General features: G+C 38.5%; 1 protein-coding gene across 3 annotated transcripts in view; it reads left to right on the plus strand.

Annotated features, from left to right (window-relative positions):
• SLC20A2 (solute carrier family 20 member 2) overlaps window positions 1-24,734 on the plus strand; it is an 80,616-nt gene that overhangs the window by 50,260 nt on the left and 5,622 nt on the right. For 2 of the 3 annotated variants that reach the window (XM_053463267.1, XM_053463277.1), the window contains 7 exons: window positions 6,570-7,122; window positions 8,430-8,570; window positions 9,467-9,552; window positions 14,976-15,072; window positions 16,479-16,598; window positions 17,158-17,358; window positions 19,599-20,190. In XM_053463267.1, the coding sequence (XP_053319242.1) occupies window positions 6,834-7,122; window positions 8,430-8,570; window positions 9,467-9,552; window positions 14,976-15,072; window positions 16,479-16,598; window positions 17,158-17,358; window positions 19,599-20,190 (1,526 nt within the window). In that variant the 5' untranslated portion in view covers window positions 6,570-6,833. Of the gene's footprint in view, window positions 1-6,564; window positions 7,123-8,429; window positions 8,571-9,466; window positions 9,553-14,975; window positions 15,073-16,478; window positions 16,599-17,157; window positions 17,359-19,598; window positions 20,191-24,734 lie in introns of all 3 variants that reach the window. The other variant, XM_053463259.1, reaches the window with a different exon arrangement.

Here is a 24,734-nt window from a genome sequence, read left to right on the forward strand (position 1 = left end):
GACAGGAGCCGAGGAGTGACGAGGCTGAACAATATCCAAACCCCAGGCTGTCAGTAAAGCAATACCTTCCTTAGGCGACTTAACTGAATGGAGCAGTCCATCTCTCGTGATCAGCAAGCGGGTGGGGAAGCCCCATTTGTAGGGGATTTTATGAGATCTCAAAGTTGTAGTGATAACTGAAAGAGATCTCCGTTGCTGCAAGGTGTAGTGAGATAAATCATTAAAAAATTGTAAATGCGCATATTGGTCGGGAACATTTCGAGCAAGCCTCACCTGTGACATAAATTTATCTTTGAGTTCATAAAAATGGAGACGGAAGATGACATCTCGAGGAGGTGAACCCTGAAGTGTCTTGGGTCGAGGCAGGCGATGGATGCGGTCAATACAGATCTCTTCCGACGGTGGAAGGTGCAATAGAGTCTGGATCAACGATGTCACATAAGCTCTCAGGTGTTCCGGGGCAACGTCCTCCGGGATGCCTCGAATGCGGACGTTATTCCGCCGAGAGCGGTCTTCCAGGTCACTAAGCCTCAAACGGAGGGTTTCCACCTCCGATTGCAAAGCGTTACAGGAGTCCACCACGGTATTGTGGGCCTCTGAGAAGTCCTCCATTTTAGACTCCAAGTGATGGGTACGGTCCCCCAAATCTTGCAAATCTTTACGTACCGTCGCAAGGGAATCCTCTATGTCTTGGCGAAATTTATGTCGCATGTCCTCTAGCAATAATTTCATTGAAGAAATGGTGAGTGCTTGATCATCCGGGTCATCCGCAGATGGAGCAGGAGAGTTTGGCGCGCAAGGTTCAGCCGGGAGCAACGTGGTGTCGCCATCTTCCTCACCACTGCGAGCGGCCAATAAAGCTCGGGAGGCCGCTTTCCTCTTTGGTTTCGGCTCAAAATAAGCAGGTAGGTTGTGCGAAGTTGGTTTAGATTTATGCGTGGACATCCTCGGAGCGAAAATCGTCCAAAATAAAAAGCAAATTCGGTTCCAAAATGTAATAAAAGCCGTGTAAATGTATATAAGCTGGAGGAGCTCCACAGCCGTGCGTCCTATTCCTTCGCCATCCAAGCCACGCCCCCCGCTAGGTCTTGTTTGATAGCAGCACAAACTATAAACGAATTTTTGACTGTGAGCTGCTACGTGAGGTGTCTGTATATCCATATTCAGCAGGGCTATCTGAGGAGATGCAGCCAACGGGACATCCAGTGCTGTCGACAGGTCACGGAAGAATGTAACCCAGATAGGGTGAACTAGCGGGCATGTCCACCAGGCGTGCAAATACGTGCCTACTTCACCGAAACCTCAAACAACTGGCGTTACTGAATGCCTCGACATCGAGGCATTACAGCAACACCTTCTAAGCTTTTTTAATTTAATGACGGTTCATGAACTGTCAAAGGTCGTTAAGGGGTTAAATCTTATTACATTTTTATTTTGATTTCCTGGTCACTAATTGGGTTCTATTGACCTGCATGGTTGGCTGCAGTGCCTGGATAGACCCTCTGGGAACTCTGTTTACTTTTTACTGAGCACTGCCATCTTCTGAGAGGCAGGATGCTTCTTACTATGGCGCTTTTTTTTTTTTTTTTTTTTTTGTGCTGCTCAACGCCTTGCTATTGCCCTGTTTCATTAACATCGACTGAGCTTAGGAGATGATCTTTTTCACTTACTTAGCTTTTTTTAAGCAGCCTGCTGCCCCCATATTGAATATGGTAAATGTGACTGCTGCCAAGAGTGATTGCACAGGGCCCCTGCAATGTCATTTTAGTGTTGCTGAATGCCTCAGTATGGAGACGTTGCCACAGCACTGTTTAAGCAAAGATTCTACCACCAGTGTTTGTCTATAACAGGCATGTCCAAATTGCGGCCCCACAGGTAAATTGCCCAAATATAGATCTTACAAGCCCCCCCCAGTGAGTCCCCGAGCGCCGCTCAGGACTCCTGGGATCTCTCGCCACGGGACTTGACGTCATCAGCCGGCGCAGGGAGAAGGAAAGCCCAAATCTTGCGAGATCTCGGACGTCGTGAGATTTGGGCTTTCCTTCTCCCTGCGCCTCCACACACAGCCACAAGGGCGACCATTTAAAAAAAAAACTTCTGCCTACCAAACACCTTCACAAGGAGCATTAACTGCACAGACAACACACTGACAGGCAGGCAGGGCTGTGCACTCAGGATACATGTATAAAGCAGACAAGGGAGCATATAGGAATCTGTGGTAGCAAGCTGTTATACCCTTCATTAACCCCTGACTGTCCGTGACTGTGCTATAATTCCATTATCTGATGACCTAGTCTATGTGCTGCAGTCCAGATCTCAGTTTCACCCTTCACATTAGTGCAGGCAAGTTTTTTTTTCAATTGAGATGAATACATTGTAAAATCTCAGTTAATGTCAGTTGGTCTAAATCAGTTATAAATATATTTGAACACATGTATACTTGGTGTTATGTTCCTGTTCACATTTTTTTGAACTTAAAAGTTGACGGACAACCTTTATTACTTTGTGTAATGCACTTTACAATGTTCCTGACATATTTCAGCTTCCTGTTTTTTTGATATTAAAGGCAGAGTGATTTAACACCTGTTCAGATTTGTCATCCAAGTCACAAAATGAAAAGTATGCCGGTTTCAAGAAACTTTGCATAAAATAGCTAATTTGCATTTAATTTTAATAGTTCAAAGAATGTCAGGCAAAATGGTCGGCCCTCGCACATGTTAACTTCATCAAATCTGGCACTCTTCGAAAAAAGTTTGGACATGCCTGGTCTATAGAGACTGCCTGTGTGCTTGATTGTATACGCTTGTTAACAATGGGTGTGGTCTGAAGCGCCTAAACTTCATCATTAAGAAAGGTGTTCCCATTCTTTTGGTCATATGGTGTTGCGCTCTCTCGGGTTCTATGGAGAATGCCTTTATTTTATCAAGATAAAATTACTTCTAAATGAAACTCATGCAGGATAAATAAGTTGTTTATATTTTTCTTTATTTGTCCACAAATGCCTACAGTGATCTTTCCATGATTCTTGTAGGCCAGGGAACTTATTTGAAATTGTAAAGCCTAAAATTACATCTCGGGGTAACACTTCTAGGACTGTATTTTTTTATCCACATCTTGATTCTGGTCCATAGTATTCTAAAGTTGAAATAGCTTGCAAAAAATGGAATGCTAGATTATTAATAGCTTAGTGGCACTATGACCTTTTGCCTAAATTAAGCTGAGCTAAGACACCTATCAGAACCAATTATATAAACGGCTTTGTAGAATACTACATTCTGCTGTACTGCCAAATGCCAGTACTGGGTTATCTTAAGTTCAAAATCTTAAGCTATGGCTAATACAATGAATTCCTTTTACCTCTGTGCCTTAATTTTATTTGACGAGTAGGTAAGCCCTCCAGAGAGATTTAACAAGCTTGGCTTTGTTCCCATTTGGGTTATCCCCAAGGTTTCGGTAAGGAAAGCTAACTTTTAAATTAAGCCCAGTGTTCTGCTGTTCCTTAGTCAGCCATGCAGGGCAGTAAGAAAGTGTACAGGCTTTTGAAAATACATACACATAACAATGTTATTGTATAATTGCATGTGTGTGTGTGAACATGTAACTTTTAAATTAATTTATTTAAAAAATTCATGGTTCTTTAGTATAGCTGCTATTCAACCATGAGGAAAAAATAAGCCAAACCATTATTGTTACTTGTATTTATTTTGTTAAGTCAGTTTTGCTTCTATACCCCTATTTTAGCGACAATTCCTTTATGTAGTTTAATGTAGTGCAATAATGGCTACACAGACAATTTTTTGTATGTAAAATAGCTACCGTTAAAATATGGACCCTGATTGAAATGCACCTAATTGGAAGAACTGTGTGCAGCCTTACAGAGCTCCCTCATTTGTCCTTTTGCACATCTGTAATAAATAATAGCCTTGCCACCACGGAAAATTTCACAGTGAAAGTGGCTTAAAGTAAGGGCTAGACTGGAGTGTGGCGAGTGTTAATGTATGGTGTTGGTGTGACTATGTGTGCCCGCATAAATTGTTTGAGTTGGTGTATGTTGGTGCATGTTATTAATGTATGGCGTTAAGTGTCAGGGATCAGCTTAGATTTAGCCAAAAAAAAATACAGCACCCAGGTTCCACTAACCCTAGGCTCACCCCTCTTTCTGACATATCTTGCTGAAAATTTGTACCAAGTTTTATAAGATATGACGGATCATAGTTATGAGAGAACGAGTCCGAGACAAGAAGGAAGAAAGAGGGAAGAGTGAAAAGAGAGTGAGATGAAAGATGGTAAACTCAGAGAGAGAAACAAATGAGAAGAAAAAAGGAGTTAAAGATTGAAAAAAAGAGGTAGATGCATGAAAAAGAGAAGAAAAATGTGTAAATTTTAATGACTAGTATATACTTGTATAAATGAAACATTTTCCATTAAAAGCTGTGCAACACAAACTGCTTAATCTGTGCACTGAATCATGAGGGGTATTAATGTTTCATCCTCTTCTCCTTAATGAAGAACTGGCACTTCAACAAATTTTAGTTATTTAGAAAGTGTTGGGGAATATAATGTACAAAATACATTTTTTGTATAGTAGTACACCAGCATGCCTTGAAAGTTTTACAAAGATAAAGGATTGTTATTGGCCCCAAATTCAGATGGCAACCTTTCTGAAATTTACACCATAAACTTTAAGCATGTGACCATGACTTGTGAATGGCAACTGGTCCCCTATTAAGATTTGGATAACAAATTGGGTTGAGGGCCCTGGCTCCCCTGTGCTTATCTTGGTGCAGTATGTTCTTGTGTTGAATATTCGCTGTGCTTTGTATGCTAGCCATTCTTCTATACTATAGTGCTTTGTATGTTAAGGGCGAGCTGTTTTTTAGAAGCTTCTATTGTTTAGAATACACCGCTCAAGCCGTAACATTATACCTGGATAGGTAACCATCTGGTTTACAAAGTCCAAGATGTATGCTTTATATTTACTTGTCTTCCTTTTTACTGTTTCATTTTTTTTGTTTTGTACGTTGTCTTTTTTTTTTCTTCTGGTACAATAAAAAAAAAGATTTGGATAACACTGCTCTACTCTGTTTGAAGGTGTTTCTCTGAAGCATGGGTAGAGAGTCTCACAGAACCACTGATCACATGTCTGTCAGCACATGATTCTTTTGCTGAGCGATATGTATTCATGTGAAGCAGAGTTTGTTTATGTAAACGGTGACCTAGGAACAGGACTTGGCTGTGTACGCACTTATTAGAAGGGCAGGTTTAAGGTCAGTTTATTTTAATCTTTTGTACCAGTGAGTTTTTTTATATATATATTTATTACATGATTTTATGTATTTGAGTCATACTTCATATGAGGGTGCAATAATTGTATAAGGTGAAGCAGCAGCCAATTCAATTTGTGCTAGGAAAACATCAGTGCGTGTGATTGGCTGCTTCTACTTCTATTGATTTTTATGGCAGCTCACTTCCTACAGAACATGTGCAAACCGCAAACTTTTATATACATTTTTTATAGCTTCAGTAGTTTTAGTAGCTTGTTGAGGTTGGTTATGGCTTGTGCACCACTATTTAGTGCCACAGGTCCTTTATGATGTTGAGATCAGGACTTTGACCGGTACTCCTTTTTCTACCAAAACAATGTTGATTTGGCCTTGTGCTTGGGGTCATTGTTCTTTTAGTATGAATTTCCTACCTGTTTTTTGCAGCATTTCATTGGATAATCCATTCTTCAGTGATTAACATGATGCCCACAGCTTCACTTGGAGGCATGATGTGGTTTTATGTATGAAAGTACATACAGAGCACATTGTGTTTTGACCAAAACCTCTATCTTGGTGTCTTATAACTACATCTCTCAAATTGCTAAGGCACTTTCATGCTTTCTAACAAACGTCCATATTAATGAGCAAACTGTACGAATTCAGACACCCAAACATTGTGGTTATTGGATATTATTTTGTAACCTTTCCTATTTTTTATATTTGTATTACTTTGTATCAGTAACTTTTGTAGGATGTTATTGGGTTTTCAGTTTTTCTCAGATATCAAATGATCTTTCAGCATTAGGGTATTTCTCCTGAAATTTGACAATAAATTTAATGGTACAGTACTGGAATTTCTTTCATCCAGGTAGTCTAGTAGTTTGCATATTACAGGATTATGTATTAAATTAATATTTTATTTTTCTATTGTTTACCCAGTTAAAACTAATGACCTTCTTCTAATAATTCATTTTGGATTTTAATGTTTGAAAATATATTATCACATAGAATATCTTTCATCTTTATATACAAATTAATTACCCACAGGTTTAGCAACAGCAGATAACATTAACCAACCTATTTTCTTTTAAGTAATCATGTTCCTTTGCCTTAAGTATTAAATTTCAAACACACTTGTGTAACAAACACTTGTTCAAACAATAATCTTATTTTTGCCTCTAAGACTGAAATGTCACATGCTGAAAATCTCATTCATGGATTTGTTTTTTTTTCTCTCCTTTCTAAAGAAATATTGTTTTGCCCTTTCTGAACAGATTCCTCTGATTTCTATTATTTTTAGGATAGAAGAATTAGAAGAATATTGGGATCAATCTATTGGGAGAGAAATATGGAAAGCAGTTTACTGTTGACCGAGCACACCCAAAAGAACTTAGTCGACACTACATTGATAATCCTCAGTTAGCAGTTTTTTCTGTCTCTTGAACACTGAACGGCTGTTTCCAGATCACATAACTGTTTATGTGGTTCCACTGAGTAGTATTTCAGTCCTAGAGTCCAGTCCATTATTTTTCTTTATTTTGTGAGGAGAAAGAAAAAGAAATTGTCAAGATGGTTCTGGATGAGTATTTGTGGATGGTTATTGTGGGGTTCATCATTGCTTTCATCTTGGCGTTCTCAGTAGGTGCAAATGATGTGGCCAACTCGTTTGGCACTGCTGTTGGATCTGGTGTGGTGACATTACGGCAAGCTTGCATATTGGCTTCCATTTTTGAAACGGCTGGATCAGTGTTATTGGGTGCAAAAGTTGGAGAAACTATCCGGAAGGGTATTATTGATGTTAATCTCTACAACAACACAGTCGACTTGTTGATGGCAGGAGAAGTCAGCGCAATGGTTGGTAAGTAATGTTTTCAATTCAAATTGTGAGTAAAGAATATGAGTTAATATTTAACATTTATGTATATGTGCTGCGTAATGCCACACTGTTGATGCTATTTTATTCTAAATTACAGCAACATTGCAGACTAATGCTACAATGGAAAACCTTTTTAAAATCTATCTTTGTACCATATTAGAGTACATGTGTACGATAGTGTGAAAAAGTATTTGTCCCCTTCCCAATTTTTTTCTGTTTATGCATATTTGTCATACTTAAACTAATTTTAATATTAGCCAAAGAATGTCTATTTTTGCTGATTTCACATTTCAATATTTCAGATCATCAAAGTAATTTAATATAAGGCAAATACAACATGAGTAAACAAAAATGTTGTTTTTAAATAACCATTTTGTATATAAATGCTATCCAACCCTACCTGGCCCTATGCGGGAAAAAGTAATTGCTCCTTAGTTACATAGTTACATAGGCTGGAAAAAGACATGCGTCCATCAAGTTCAGCCTTTCCCCATATCTGTTAATTTCTTGCTTTTGATCCAAAAGAAAGCAAAAAAAAAACAGTTGTAGCTCTTTCCAATTTTTTACAAACTAGGGGAAAAAATCTTTCTTTACCCCAGAATGGAATCAAGAATCTGTTTCCCCATAATTTAAAAATTATATCCCTGTTACTTAGTCAACCATATGAGTGATAAAGGGTTTTGATTAACTCTTTACCTATAATAAATAATGATCTTTTAATAGCTACATTTTGGAAAATATAAACATATAGTTTCCACAGTGTTTTTGCACGTTTAATAAGCTTACAGTTCATGAAACCTTCCAGTCTTGTGACGTTAAGAACAATAAGGTACGTGTCCTTGGTAAACAGTCGAAACCCTTACTGAGTATTTGAGAACAAATAGTAACAGCAGTAGTTGACTGCTATAGTAATAAAGTAGTATAGTAATTTTTCAAATTTTCCACCACTTTTTATACACCTCAGTTGTATAACTCTCAAATGTATTTAAAGGGTATCTGAGGGATGGCTCAATTTTTTCATTATATCAAATAAGCAAAAATGTTGGCAAGAATACCAGGTCCGCGTGAGACCTCTAAATAAAATAACGCTAATGTGTTTTCGAACATGGATAGCATACTTCTAGTTAAGGGTTGTAATCCTAGCATAGTTTTAAGATTTCCCTGTTAAAAAGTGGGAGGATTGTGTATCAGAGTAATTTTATTACCGGCTATTTTTATAGCTGTAGCCTTCTTGATGAAATCATTAGTCTTACAAAACATTTTGTTAAACATGTCACTTCTTTTTGCAGGTTCTGCTGCTTGGCAGCTGATTGCATCTTTCTTAAAACTCCCTATTTCCGGAACACATTGCATTGTCGGCTCCACTATTGGTTTCTCCCTAGTGGCCATTGGTACACATGGTGTTCAGTGGATGCAGCTTATCAAGATTGGTAATTGACATTTCCTTTTATGAGTGAGGGAATGTGGAATAATGTTTAAAGATAAATCTGGCCTGCATATAGTTTTTAATATAATTTTCTGTTTGACAGATATGAGCAGTTTGTCAGTTCTATCTGCCAGTTTTACTTTGACATAATGAAGCTAAATATATAAAAACATTTGGAATATATACTTTATTGTGTACACTTTTGTCCTGTTCCACAATTTTTTTTGTAAAGAAAAAATGCTTTACATTAGAGCATTTTTGTAGCAGGTTGCCAGATAGCCTGATTGTTCATGATTGTTCCTGATTGTCTTTGCAATGTAAATGTTCTCTAAACATTTTTAAGTAACACTATGATATGACTGCAGGTTATTACAAAGACCCATGTTTAAAAACTAGCAACTGTCACTTTATAGCCTGTAGCAGTCCTTTTAAATGTTTGCCACCCTGTATTTTGCATTGTTAACAGTATATAATAATCCATCTAGGTAGGAGCTCAAAGAACAGCCAGTTCATTCTCTTAGAATGGTTTTGGACCAATTATTAAATGTTAAACCTGCTCGCTTAATACGTTTTGGAGAAAATCTGTTGATTGAAAGCCATTTTTTCCGTTTCAAAGATGATCTGCCTCAACAGTGTTAACCTAAATTAGGTTATTTGGTGAAACTGGCACCAATAATGGTAAATGTTACATAAGGGATTATGAATTCTGATTTTCTTACTGGGGTATATTTTTACATCATCACCTCAAGGCCTAAAAGAGTAGTCATTTTTTAACAACGCCAATTTAAGTCCCTTTCTTGTTTTCCCTCTTTTATTTTTGGAAAACTAGGTTTGGTTTTTTGGGGTTTTTTTTTCTTTCTTTCTGTACATGGTTAAACATCTTTACATTCTCTACTACAGTGGCCTCTTGGTTCATCTCACCACTGCTGTCTGGACTGATGTCTGGGGGTTTGTTTTTGCTGATCAAGATTTTCATACTGAATAAGGTTAGTTATTAGACTATGTAAAACTAATTTACAGATACATTTGTAGATTACAATTGGCACTTGTATCTATAATTTTTAGTACACTTAATGAACTCATGTTATGATGTTTACAGATGAACTTATGGTGTGTATATATTAGAAACCCACCTTGAATCTACACTATGGGAGAAACCTTCTTAATTTAGTGTTTTCTTGATTTACATAGTTTTCTCCCTTGGTCTGAGTTTCCGTTTGGAAATATAAATGTACCCAGGATATTGAGCTACTGTAAAATTTACAGTAAAGGAAAAAAATATTTGATCCCCCCCACTGACAGACATGATCAGTCTATAATTTTAATGGAGGTTTATTTGAACAGTGAAAGACAGAATAACAACAAAAATATCCAATTTGCATTTGATTTGATTTGCATTTTACTTGGTGAAATAAGTATTTGACCCCGTCGCAAAACATGACTTAGTACTTGGTGGCAAAACCCCAAAAAAAGCGAGATCGGATAGAGAACTTAAAAGAGAGCACAAAAAGAACCCTATTTTATAGATACGAGCATGAATAATGTGACTAATCGTGTCGGACGGTGTTATTTATATATTTATAATTTCCGGAAAATAAAATCGGTAAGGTGTATATATATAGAGAGCCCTAAAATGTTTATATGGAGCCGTAAGTAACTCCAAAAGTACATATCTGTCACTATGTTAATTATACTTTATGTTAATTGCTAGTCTCGGTGGACTGAAATTATACTCGTGTATAAATCGATCGTATATAAATAAAGTATTACTGTGGAAGGAATGGTGTGATGATAAATAATAAAATGATAAACAAACGAATTGTGTGTGACTTATTCGTATGTGATATGTGTGAAAGAATTTTATGTACATACCATGATATAGATCAAGTGAACTAATCGATCAATTGATGAATAATTTATTAGTATATATAATGTGTGTGAATGATGTCCTGTGTGTGTGCAGTGGCTGTGAATGTGTGTGCTATAACTAAGAATCAAGTGAACTGATCAATAAATCAGATTAAAGTGCTTAAAAATATAATGAAAAATCATGTCTTAATATATTCTATGTGTATGTGAAGTGTGTGTGCAATGTGATTTATATCATTATAATAAATTATGTGTGTGTGTAATCAATAGGGTATAATGTATAATCAATAAAACATAGTTTACATGATTAGGAGATGGATAAAAACCTTATACCAATGGGTCTATATGGAATACATATGGAGATGATTATAACAATATGTAAATATATATATGTTGTATTGTAAAATCAGATAAAAAATCATTGATCCATAAAAATAGTATAAATGTGCAATATGATTTATATCATTATAATAAATTATGTGTGTGTGTAATCAATAGAATATAATGTATAATCAATAAAACATAGTTTACATGATTAGGAGATGGTTAAAAACCAATGGGTCTATATGGAATACATATGGAGATGATTATAACAATATGTAAATATATATATATTATATTATTATAAAATCAGATGAAAATCATTGATCCATAAAAATAGTATAAATGTATATAAATATGTATTAAAATAGGATAAAAATGGTTTAATCCCAAAAAGAAACATGAAAAAATGGTTATGAATTAAGTAAGATATATAAACATATATTATAAATATGTATTTATTACATATATATATATATGCGGTGAAGTTGTACTGGTCCCTTAGCAGAAAAACACCCACAAAGCATAATGTTTCCTCCTCCATATCGGACAATGAGGATGCGGTTCTTGGGGTCGTAGGAAGCATTCCTCCTCCAAACACGGCGAGTTGAGTTGATTCAAGATAGCTTGATTTTGGTCTCATCTGACCACAACACTTTCACCTAGTTCTCCTCTGTATCATTCAGATGCTAATTGGCAAACTTCAGACGGGCCATGTACATGTGCTTTCTTGAGCAGGGGGGTCCTTCTGGGCGCTGCAGGATTTCAGTCCTTCATGGCGTAGTGAGTTACCAATTGTTTTCTTGGTGACTATGGTGCCAGTTGCCTTGAGATCATTGACAAGATCCTCCCTTGTAGTTCTGGGCTGATTCCTCACTGTTCTCATGATCATTGAAACTCCATGAGGGGAGATCTTCCATGGAACCCCAGACCGAGGGAGATTGACAGTTATCTTGTGTTTCTTCCATTTGCGAATAATCGCACCAACTGTTGTCACCTTCTCACCAAGCTGCTTGGTGATAGTCTTGTAGCGCATTCCAGCCTTGTGTGGGTGTCCCTGACATCCTTGGACAGCTATTTGGTCTTGGCCATGTTGGAGAGTTTGGAATCTGATTGATTGCTTCTGTGGACAGGTGTCATTTATACATGTAACAAACTGAGGTTAGGAGCACTCCCTTTAACCCCTTAATGACAATTGCCGGTTCTGGCACGGCACGGAAAAACAAGTCGTTTACGACAAATGACGTGCCAGGACCGGCATGTCTTTAAACGGGTGCAGAAAGCGATCTACGTTCGCTTTCTCCACCCAAACGGCGTTGCTGTAATGCCTCGACCTTGAGGCATTCAGCAACGCCACGATCGGCACCAGGGGCCATAGCTGGCCCCTCCCCCTCCCATGTATGGCGGCGGACACCCGTTTTAAAAGCGTTTAGGAGGCGATCAACGATCACCTCCTAAACTTAAATGGTGTTGCTGGAATGCCTCGATCAGGAGGCATCCAGCGACACCAAACACTTACCCCAGGATGGACTGTGACCGCTCCGGTGATCAAGATGGCGACCATCCTGAAAAAAAATAATAAAGATGAAAAAGTTCGCTAGATGGTCTCCAGACCCTCTAGAGAACTCTGGCTCCACTTGCAGGTTGAATACAGGTACTGCATTCAACCATGCAAGTCAATGGAGCCCAGCTTTCTAATCACAGTGTGATTAGTAAAAATAAATTAAAAAATAAAATAAAATTAATAATAATTAGAAAAAAATAGTAAAAAAAACAGTAAAATGTAAAAATAATTTCCCACTGATGTCACTATCAGGGGAACCTTCAAGTTGAAAAAAATGTAAATTTTTTTTTTTTTAAAAAAGCAAAAAAAAAAAAAAAAAAAAAAAATATATAGTTTTGTGAGCAAGTCCTAAAATTAGCACATTAGCTTAAAACAATTCTCGCATGGAAAGAGTTAAAATACTGGCATATTAAATGCCCATGGGGTGTCTACTTTTAAAAAATGTATGATTTGATGGGGTAAATTGAATTGGCCGGGTTCAACAATGTCCCAATTAACACGGGGGGAAGGATGGCCACACATTTAATTTCCAATTAGAAAAACAGGAGACAAGTGGAGTTTGAATGATACCTTTATTGGCTAACTGAGTAAATATAGATTGCAAGCTTTCAAGACCTATCAGGTCCCTTCATCAGGCATGTTATACAATAATGTGAAAAACCTCTCTTTAAGTATCAGTCAAATAGCATGGTTACAATTGGGAAGCAGATAACATCAAAATGTCCAAGACAAGGTTCTTTGATCAGTCAATAGTGTTAAAATCAGAGGTGGATTGGAGTCATAAAAGGAGGTGTCAGGAGGTATTCACAACTCTAATGGGGTCAGGTTGTGTGCATGTCTGGTTTGTTATCTACAAAGTGATAATGGGATACAAATTCCCTATCCCGGTTGAGGCCAGCATTTAGAGTTAAATTTAAGTATTAATTTAACCTCCCATATTTTTCTCTCCCTCTGAGTTTTGAACAGTCCCATTAATACAGCCAGTCTGATGTCTCTGATGCTATGTCCATTTTGGCAAAAATGTTCTCCCACTGGTGTCTCTGCAATTAGAAAAATGCACACGTACCAAATGTGGCCTTTTAGTTCCCCCCCAAAAATGACAAACCCATGCATGTGGGGTATCACTGTACTCAGGAGATGTTGCTGAACACATATTGGGGTGTCGTGTGACAGCGGCATATACCAGGAGCAGTAAATTCATACATAACATAGGTGTGTGGGGGAAAAATACACACAAAAGAATACTACTGCAAACTTTGAAAAAATTCTGGTGGTAAAATGTGTGCATGCAAAGAGTTAAAATACCAGCATTTAAAATACCCTGGGGTGTCTAGTTTTCAAAAATATATGGGTTTATTGGGCACACTGAAATGGCCCGGCTCAAAGATGTACCAAATAGGGCATGGGCAGTGGATCTCCAAATGCCATAGTTCAACATTGAAAAATGTGCATGCCCCAAATGTGGCCCTTTTGCCCCCAAACAGCCAGGCAAAACCATTCATGTGAGGTATCACTGTACTCAGGAGATGTTGCTGAACACATATTGGGGTGTTTTATGATAGTGACCTATACCAGAACCTTTTAATTCATACCTGAAGTAAAATGTGTGTGACAAAACAAATGCAAAAAAATTACTACCATAAAGTTTGACAAAGGCTGATGGTAGAATTAGTGCTTGGAAAGGGTTAAAATACTAGCATTTGGAATACCCTGGGCTGTCTAGTTTTCAAAAATATATGACTTGATGGGGTAAATTGCATTAGCCGGCTTCAAAGATACCCGAAATGGCACTTGGGGGGGAAGAATTACCAGATTTGGAGAAAATGGCTTGGAAATGGCAAAACGCTACCTGTACTTATTGCCCCATAATGTGTAGAAAAAAGCAAAAAAACATAAAAAACATTGGGTATTTCTAAACTCAGGACAAATAGTAGAATCTATTTAGCAGGTTTTTTCATTACCTTTTATAGATGAGTAAAAGATTTTTCAACTAAAAGTTAGAGAGTCATTTTTTTTTTCTAAATTTTTCACCATATTTTATACTTTTTTTAATAGTAAATAATATGATACAATCAAAACAATGTCATCTAAAGAAAGCCCTTCTTGTCCTGAAAAAAACAATATCTAATGTGTGTGGGTTCAGTAAACGGGAAAGAAGAAAATTACAGCTAAACACGAGCAGCGCAGAAATGTTAAAACGGCCATTGTCACGAAGGGTACAAAAAGTAAAATCAGCCTTTGTCACGAAGGGGTGAAGCGAGTGCTCCTAATCTCAGCTTGTTACCTGTATAAAAGACATCAGGGAGCCACACATCTTGCTGATTGATAGTGAATCAAATACTTATTTCACTGAGCAACATGCAAATCAATTTATAACTTATTTGAAATGCATTATTCTGGATGTTTTTGTTGTTGTTCTGTCTCTCACTGTTCAAATAAACCTGCCATTAAAATTATAGACTGATCATGTCTTTGTCAGTGGGCAAACATACAAAATCAGCAGGGGATCAAATAATATTTTCCTTCACTGTAGGCATCTGTGTGTGTGTATGTATGTATTTATATATAATATATAGTGTATGTATATAGATATTTTACACATATTTAGGGTTTGTGTTATGGAAAAAAAATTTTTTTTTTCCTTCCGCTGTACAGGAGGATCCAGTACCGAATGGACTTCGCGCTCTTCCAGTATTTTATGCTGCTACCATAGGAATTAATGTTTTCTCCATATTATTCACAGGGGCCCCATGTAAGTAAAAGATCTAAAATTAGCACATTAGTATCTTCAATTTTATGAGTGAATAGTAGAGGTTATGGATGCTACCAACACTTCCCTTTATGTGTAATGTTCATGCACATGAGAGACTTTACACCCTGTAAAAATGTTAAAATAAAAAAACATATATGTATATTTATTTATTCCTCACACACATATACATAAAATTCAAGTTATAAATTGCCTTTACCAGAGCTCTGGCTTCCAGAAGACTATGACTGAATATAACTAAGCAAAAAGGCGATATACTGATGCATGAATATGTGTCTTTTAAGGCTGCAACTAAGTTGGCCAACTATCTTTTTCAATTAATCTGATAAAAAACAATATGCAAATTTTCAGTTTATTTCAAATAATTTAATTGAACAAACTGAGCATTAAAAACAAAGCAGAATAAAAACCTTAAAATTTACTTTAACGTGTCATTGTACTCTGCACACAACGCTTTTATCTCTTATCTCTTTATCACAAAGGCATTTCTCTAATCTTCTTATTTTACGATGACATAATAAGCTATATTTTAAAGGTACAAGAACCCAAACACAATATTTCTCAAACTTGGTTTTAATACCTAAACAGTTTTGCTAGTAAATATTAATTTATATGTAACCCATGTAAACGATTTTTTCATATTTTAATAAAAACTGATCGAGAAAAGTGCATTTTTTTATTTCCTTTTATTTGCCCACCAGATAAGCGCATCTGACCCCAGGCTTGCCAGCCTGCCCCCCCCTCAGATATGCCTTATACCCCCTGGCTTGCCAGTGCCTTCCCCTGGCTTGCCAGTGCCTTCCCCTGGCTTGCACATCAACCTTTGCTGCTGCCCACCACTTCTGCTGGGGCTTTTATGACTGAGCATCAGAAGGTCATGTTGCACCGGCACTCCGTCATAGAAGCCCCAGTGGAAATTTTCTACGTGCATCTCGCAGACATCCACCGACTGACTCCACTAGACACTAGGGAGTCTGGAGCACGGGGGCAAGTCTGGGGATGCATTGGTTTTTTTTAAAAAAAAATAAAAATAAATAAAAAATAATCAAAGTCCCCTGCAGAGCTGCAAGGCAAGACTGAGGTCTTATAGTCAGACCTCTATTTGAGGTTGGATCAGGGGTATTTTTCAGAGCATCTGCTCTGGAAAAAACTCATCTCATATTCAAGCAAATCGATTCAATTAATCGATAATGAAAATCATTGAGAACGATTTTCATTATTGATTTTATCAATTAGTTGTTGCAGCCCTAGTGCCTTTCTTTGTCTATGATGCATAGCAGGGTGAACCTGCTTGAGCTGGAGCCAAACGCAAATCTAAATCTATGTATTGTACATGTATGTGCATGTGTAGCATTGTGCTGTGTAAAAACTTATTTTTTTCTTCACAGTATTAGGGTTGCATACTTTTCCAGTGTGGGGCACCGCACTCCTGTCAACTGGCATTGCCATTGTATTTGGATTAGTAGTGTGGTTTCTTGTGTGTCCCTGGATGAGGAAGAAGATTGCAAGTATGCTTTTATCTTGCCTTTTAAAAAAAAAAAAAAAAACATTAATCATGTTGTATTGTACTAAGATGGCCAAAAACTTCTGAAATATAATAATTATAGCTATAATTACCTTTAGTAGTAGTAGCCAGGCATGAATTAAACACTGAGGGATTACTATGTATAAGGGTTTATACTTGGCATATTTATATTTTATATTTGACAAGACTAGACTCCTATTTTAATGTGTCTATAGACACAAAACATGCATTTGATATTCTTTTTTTATAACTTTTTATTTATGACTTTTCTTACTATTTTAATATGTATAATGTGTTTTTGCTGCTCCAACATTGTGGTTGCAGCATATGTTTCTAGGTTTTTCTTCATTCATTTTAGGCAATTAAAGAGCATTATCAAAGTAAAGGAAATTAAAGATATTGGTACACTTTCTTTCTCTCTCACTCTCTCATTTTATCCTGCCTAAAGATTTGCACCAGCACACAGATCACTTTGTATGCATTCAATAAGGATTATTTGTTGTCATGTGAAGTGCTCTTCTTTCTTTTTTATGTTTGTGCAGGTCGATTGAAGAAGGAAGGAGCATTGTCGGGCATATCAGAGGAAAGCCTTGATAAGATTCTGGAGGATGATGCTCCTGTCTTCAAAGAACTGCCTGGTGCAAAGGGGAATGATGAAAGTGCAGTGCCCCTCACTAGTTCTAATACAGAGGCTGCTATTGAGTCTGATCTTGTAGCAAATAGAAATACTAGAATATCTTATGGTATATCTTTTTTTGTTTGTTTTCGTTCCTTTTGATTCCAGATCTTCTCATTAGTGGCCTACAAACCAATTTTATTAGGAAAAAAAATCTAGTATTCAACCCCTTCAGTCCCCTATGGACGTACCGGGAGGTCCGGTACAGTGATTGCTGGCTCTCTGCTGCACGATGATCTGTAGCAGCTTTCTGGCCAAAACCATGCGTGTGGGGTATCACTGCGCTCCGGAGATGTTGCTGGACACATATTGTGTTGTTTGGCAGTGACATATACCAGGATTCACACCTGAAGTACATGTGTGGGGAAAAAAATACAAAATGTTTTACTATCATAAAGTTTGACAAAGGCTGGTAGTAGAATAAGTGCATGAAAAGGGTTAAAATACCAGCTTTTGAAATACCTTGGGGTGTGTAGTTTTCAAAAATATATGGTTTGATGAGGTATAATGACCAGTTTGGGGGGAAAAGGGTTTTGAAATAGCAAAACGCTATTGGTACTTACTGCCCCATAAAGTGCAGAAAAACATTGGATGTTTCTAAATTCAGGACAAATAGTAGAATCTATTTAGCAGGTTTTTTCATTAGTTTTTTCAAATGAGTAAGGTTTTTTTTCAAAGAAAAACAGATTACCATGTTTTATCATTTTTTAATAGTAAATTAGGTGAAATGATATCTAAATAAAGCCCTGTTTGTCCTGAATAAACCATATATAATGTGTGTGGGTGCACAAAATGAGAGAGCAGAAAATTACAGCTAAACAGCAACACTGAAAAATGTTAAGAGCCTTTGTCCCAAAATGTACTACGAGTAAGAAACGGTCTTGTAATTAAGGGGTTAAAGCTTGTATGCCACTTACATTTATTAACATAAAATGACCATTTGCAATTGGATATTCACCCCTTCAATCCCAGGGGTTTTTGGTACCTCAAAGCTCAGAGCAATTTGGCCGTTTTTGGGGTATGTCGGTTTAGCGATGATTCTCTTTTCCTGTGAATAGTGTACCCATATAAACTATATATTGTTTTTTCAAGGAGAGATAGAGCTTTCGTTTGATACCATAGTTGGATGATTAGCTGAAATCATCCAGCTAATGATTAGCTGAAATCATCCAGTTTGGGGGTTGTGAACGGGGGCAGGAGGGTTTTACTGGCTAGATGTTATGCTAGGGCAATGGAAAGTAAGGTTTTTAATAATTTTTTTATTAGCTTTTTTTATATATATTTTTGATTTTTTTTTTTTTTTTTTTTAATTTTTGTTATTTTTTTTTAATTTTTTATATATTATTTTTACACAGAAATGGTTAGAGGTCCTCCTAGGGACCTCCTGAACATGCCAGTGATGTCACAATTTTTTTTTTTGTATTTATATTATTATTTTAATGATTTAATATTATTTTTTAAATGAATTAACTTTTTTTTTCTGCTTTTCTCTTTCAGGACGGGAGGGGGAGTGAGAGAGATGATTTCTCACTCCCCTCCCCGTGATCCCCCTGCACCGATCACACTGTGGTCTGTGAGGACCTGCATAGAGATCGCAGCGTCTCTGTGCCTCATCGGAGGGCAGGATATCCCTCCGATGACCTTCCGGGTTACGTCAGCAGTGACGCAACCCGGAAGGGAATGCCCGATCGCGCGGTTGGGCACTTTCAACTGTAACAGCTTACCGGCTTTCATACCGGAAGCTGTTACGGGAGATCGGGCAGCAGAAAGCCGGCGATGTCGGCTTCTGCTGCCAGGGGGGAGTCCAGGCTGTCAAACGACACATCCCTGCCGCTGCACAAAGGGCTGGACGTACCGGGACGTCCATAGGGGTTTTTTTGTGGGCGTTTTTTGGACGTCCTGGTACGTCTATAGGGGAATGAAGGGGTTAAGAGCTACATTGATTACTTACTCTGCTATTCCTTAACATTTAGCAACATCATGACATCCTGTGTTTAATTAAACATGCTGTTGCCATTTTAATCATACATGAGTCTTAATGAAATTGGGTCGGAAAGTAATTAGGGCCTATTTTGTCCCTTTTCAGTAATGTTTATCATGAGACACAAATGGCTAATGTGAATAAACTCTTTTAAATAGGTATATATTTGCTTTTGCCTTGACTAGAGGCATGTTTGTTTTTGATTCTCCCAAGAAAAGTTAGACCTGTATAGCCTATTTAGTATGCAGAGAACATTCAGTGATCTCTAAGCCCAGCCAAAGGACATCTTAATTTAGACTTCCCTTTGCTTTTTTGTTTTTTACTAGGAAGAGCCGCTTCTATGACAAATGGATCGATTAGATCTCCTGTTTCAAATGGTACATTTAGTTTTGATGGCCATTGCATGAAAAGTGATGCTCACGTGTATCACACTGTGCACAAGGACTCTGGACTTTACAAGGACCTGTTGCACAAAATACATCTCGACAGAGTAACAGACGACCGCCCTTCACATGAAAATAATTATCGAGTCCTAAGGCGTAACAACAGTTACACATGCTACACTGCTGCTATTTGTGGCATGCCGGTACACTCTACCTTCAAAGCATCAGATCCTGCCACACCTGAGGACAGCGAAAAGCTAGTGGGAGACACTGTGTCCTACTCTAAAAAACGCATACGTTACGATAGCTACTCAAGCTACTGCAATGCAGTGGCAGAAGCAGAAATAGAGGCAGAGGAAGGTGGTGTGGAGATGAAGCTTGCTACAGAAATGTGTGATCCAAACCAACTACCCGATGATTTATTAGAGGAAGACAAAGAAGAAAAGGACAAGTCGGAAGTCCACCTCCTCTTCCACTTCCTACAGATTCTCACAGCCTGCTTTGGGTCCTTTGCACATGGCGGAAATGATGTCAGGTAGGATTACTCTCACACTTGTTTTTATTTTACTGTAGGGCTGAAACAACTAATCGATAAAATACATAATAGATAATGAAAAAAAATAATTTCATTATCGATTAGTTGAATCGATTTTAGCAACTATAAGATGAGGCTTTTTTCAGCGTATTTGAAAAATACCTTTCGTATTATAATCTGACCTCAAATAGAGATCGCATAATAACACTAAGATCCAGATCCCCCGCATCTCTGCAGGACACCTGGATCATCCTCTCTGGCAGCCGGCGGGCGTCTGTACTATGCACGCAGACAACCTCCGCTTCCGTTGGGGCTTCTATGATGGAGCACTGGCGTCACATGACCTTCCGGTGCTCAGTCATAGAAGCTCTAGCGAAAATGCCGGCCAGCAGGGGAGTATAGGGGGGGGGCATAAGGAATATCTGGGGGGTGTAAGGCATACCGGGGGCATAGTGGCTTATAGGGGGGTATAATGCATATCTGAGGGGTGGCGTGGCATATAGGGGGATATAAGGCATATCAGGGGGCACAGTGACATATGGGGATATGACATATTGGTATAAGGCATATCTGTGGGGCAGAGTGGCATATAGGGAAGTATAAGGCATATCTGTGGGGCAGAGTGGCATATAGGAAGGTAAAAGGCATATTGGGGCACAGTGGCATATAGTGGGATATAAGGCATATCAGGGGGGCACAGTGGCATATGGGGATATAAGGCATATCGGTATAAGGCATATAAGGGGTTAAAGTGGCATATAGGGAGGTATAAGGCATATATGGGGGTGGAGTGGAATATCAAGGGGCACAGTGGCATATAGGGTAAGCTATAGATTGTAAGCTTGTTTAACCAGGGCCCTCCTCACCTGTTGTCTCTAACAATTTGTTATGTTACATACTACTTGTTATGCCCTGTCTACTCATTGTACAGTGCTACGGAATTTGATGGCGCTATATAAAACAATAAATATAATAGGGGTATAAGGCATATCGGGGGCACATCAGGGAGGCAGAGTGGCATATAGGAGGTATAAGGCATATCTTGGGGCAGAGTGGCACGTCTGGGGTCAGATGTGCATAATTGGGGGGGGGGGGGCAGGTTGACAAATAAAAGGAAATAAAAACAAGAAATGCATTTTTGATAGAGATAAAGGGTTAATGATACATTAATGTAAATTAAGTTTTTTATTCTTGTGTTTGTTTTTAAATGAACGAAAAATTTGCTTATTTATTTTAAATTAGATTAATCGAAAAAATAATCGGCCAACTAATCGATTATGAAAATGTTACTCATTTAATGTTTAGATGAGGCAAGTCGCAGGAGGAGGAGTTGTTGCATATGAATGAAGTCTCCACTTAAGGTTTACTGCACCTAGTGCCTAGAGTGATGCTCCCTAAAATAACTGAATATTAAAAAAATAATTTAAGATTAGGGCTGAAACAACTAATCGATAATAACAATCGTTGACAATGATTTTCATTATCGATTAGTCTAATCGATTTTTATCGATTTATAAAAAGAGTTTTTTTTCAGAGCTCTGAAAAACTCCTCTCCTTATATAATCCGACCTCAAACAGAGATCGGATTATAACACTAGAATCCAGATCCCCTGCAACGCTGCAGGGTACCTGGATTCCCCTCACTGTCAGCCGGTGGGTGTCCGTGTGATGCGCACAGACAACTTCTGCCTCTCCCCTCCACTTCCGCTCCTACGATGCAGTGGCAGCATCACATGATGTAGAAGCCCCAGCGGAAGTTAAGCTGAGTAACGGAGGCTGTCTGTGCACATCGTGCAGACCCCCACCGGCTGACAGAGAATCGAGGTCTCCTGCAGAGGATCATCCTCTCTGTCAGCTGGTGGGGGTCTGTGCGATGCGCACAGACAGCCTCCGTTACTGCCCTTCACTTACGCTGAGGCTTCTATGAAGCTGCAGTGAAAGTGCCTGTCAGCAACGGAGGTTCACAAGACACCAGGGAGTCGGGAGAGAGGCAGAGCGGTGTATGGGAGGGGGGAGGAGGCAGAGTTGTGTATGGGAGCCACCCTCCCATATTAGTGATGGGAAGTTCGGATCATTAAAGTGAATCGGATCATTTCGATTCGTTCACTGAAACGATCCGATTCATGATCCGGATCTTCGGATCACTCAGTGTGCCTGCACGGAGTTACTGTTTTCCAGTAACTCCGTGCAGGCACACTAAAGATTGGCCCCGCCCCTTTCATTATGAATCCTCCCCCCTGCCTCCAGTGATGTCAATGAAGGCAGAGAGTCGTTCAAAGATTCGGATCTTACAGGGATCCGAATCTTACAGTGATCCGGATCATTGTAAGATCCGGATCATTGTAAGATCCGGATCATTGTAAGATCCGGATCTTTGAACGACTCTCTGCCTTCATTGGCATTCTAATCATTCAGAGAATATCACCATACTGTTATAAATAATACCGTATTTGCTCGATTATAAGACGACCCCGATTATAAGACGACCCCCCAAAATCAAAATATTAATTTAGGAAAAAAACAAAAAGCCTGAATATAAGACTACCCTATAGGGAAAAAGTTTTACCAGTAAATATTAATTAATGTAAATTATTTTCATGTTTAATAAAAGCTATGATTGAGAAAAATATATTTTTTAAATTTCCTTTTATTTGCCAACCTGCCCCCCCCAGTTATGCCACTCTGCCCCCAGAAATGCTTTATACCCCCCTATTTGCCACTCTGCCCCATGATATGCCTTATACCCCTGTATGCCACTCTGGCATATAGGGGGTTAAAAGGCATATCATGGGGCTGAGTGGCATATAGGGGGGTATAAAGCATTTCTGGAGGTATATAGGCATATCATGGGGCTGAGTGGCATATAGGGGGTTAAAATGCATTTCTGGAGGTCCAGAAATGCATTTTAACCCCCTATATGCCACTCAGCCCCATGATATGCCTTTTAACCCAGCATGTACTGGCTGCCTTGGCTTGATAGGAGTGTGATTGCTGTTAGCAGTTTGATATATATATATATATCAAACTGCTAACAGCAATCACACTCCTATCAAGCCAAGGCAGCCAGTACATGCTGGAACCTGGGGATGATAGCAGTGGGATTACAGCCTCCATATGCCATGCTACAACCCCCACCCCCCTTACACATCCATGCTATCACACACACACTCACACTCATTCACAAACATTTAAATACTCATTCATTCCCTTAATCACACACACTTCACACATACTCAAAAACCCTCCCCCACCCCCTCACCTGAACTGCAGATCTCCCACTCGCAGACTTCTGCAGGGGACCGGCTGTAGCAACTTCTCTGGCCCCGCCCTCAGAGGAGGGAGGGGGGAGATAGAGTTCTGTGAGGACGCTGCAAGCTTCCTGCCCTGCTTCTAACAGAAGAGACGCTGCTCGCGACCGGTAAGCAGCATGGCGCCAGCATTTTTTTGGGGTCTGATTAGAAGACGACCCCGATTATAAGACGAGGGGTATTTTTCAGAGCATTTGCTCTGGAAAAAACCTCGTCTTATAATCGAGCAAATACGGTACATTAATAATCACTGCCCCCAGGATTTACATTACCCTTTACCTGCAACTGCACCTTAAGCTAACTTTATTAAATTAATTAAATTAACCCTCACCATTAAATTAACCCTAAACACCCCATCAACCATGACTGCCCCTAAAATTAACCCTTAACACCCCATTAACCATAACTGCCCCCAAATTAACCCTAAACACCCCATTAAGCATAACTGCCCCTAAATTAACCCTAAACACCCCGTTAAGCATAACTGCCCCCAAATTAACCCTAAACACCTCATTAAGCATAACTGCCCCTAAATTAACACTAAAGACCCCATTAAGCATAACTACCCCCATATTAACCCTAAACACCTCATTAAGCATAACTGCCCCTAAATTAACACTAAAGACCCCATTAAGCATAACTGCCCCTAAATTATCCCTAAACACCCCATTAAGCATAACTGCCCCTAAATTAACACTAAAGACCCCATCAACCATACCAATTTATTAGGTAATTTATCTGGAGTATATGCAAATAATTTAGGGGCAGTTATGGTTAATGGAGTATTTAGGGTTAATTTCAGGGGCCGTTATGGTTAATGGGATCTTTACGGTTAATTTCAGGGGCAGTTATGGTTGATGGGGTATAAGGGTTAATTTTATGCTGATGACTGAGGGTTAATTTAATTAATTTAATAAAGTTAACTGTAGGTGCAGTTATAGGTAAATGGGGGCAAACTCAGGGGAATCTAAATCCTGGGGGCAGTGTGAACATTATTAATGTATTTATTTATAAAAGTATGGTATCAGTAATATTCTCTGAATGATTCGAATCTCTGTAAGATTCGGATCCTTGTAAGATTCGAATCATTCGACTCTTCGGTTCATTCGACTCTTTGAACGACTCTCTGACTCTATGAGTCATCGTTCCTGTGTGAATTAATGTGCTGTAACCTGACCCCAGAGTCTGTGTCTGAGTGCTCTGCAGATGACTCACAGCTCTAGGATCAGGTTACAG

Source organism: Spea bombifrons, chromosome 1 (assembly GCF_027358695.1).
Source record: "Spea bombifrons isolate aSpeBom1 chromosome 1, aSpeBom1.2.pri, whole genome shotgun sequence".
NCBI classification, from domain to species: domain Eukaryota; kingdom Metazoa; phylum Chordata; class Amphibia; order Anura; family Pelobatidae; genus Spea; species Spea bombifrons.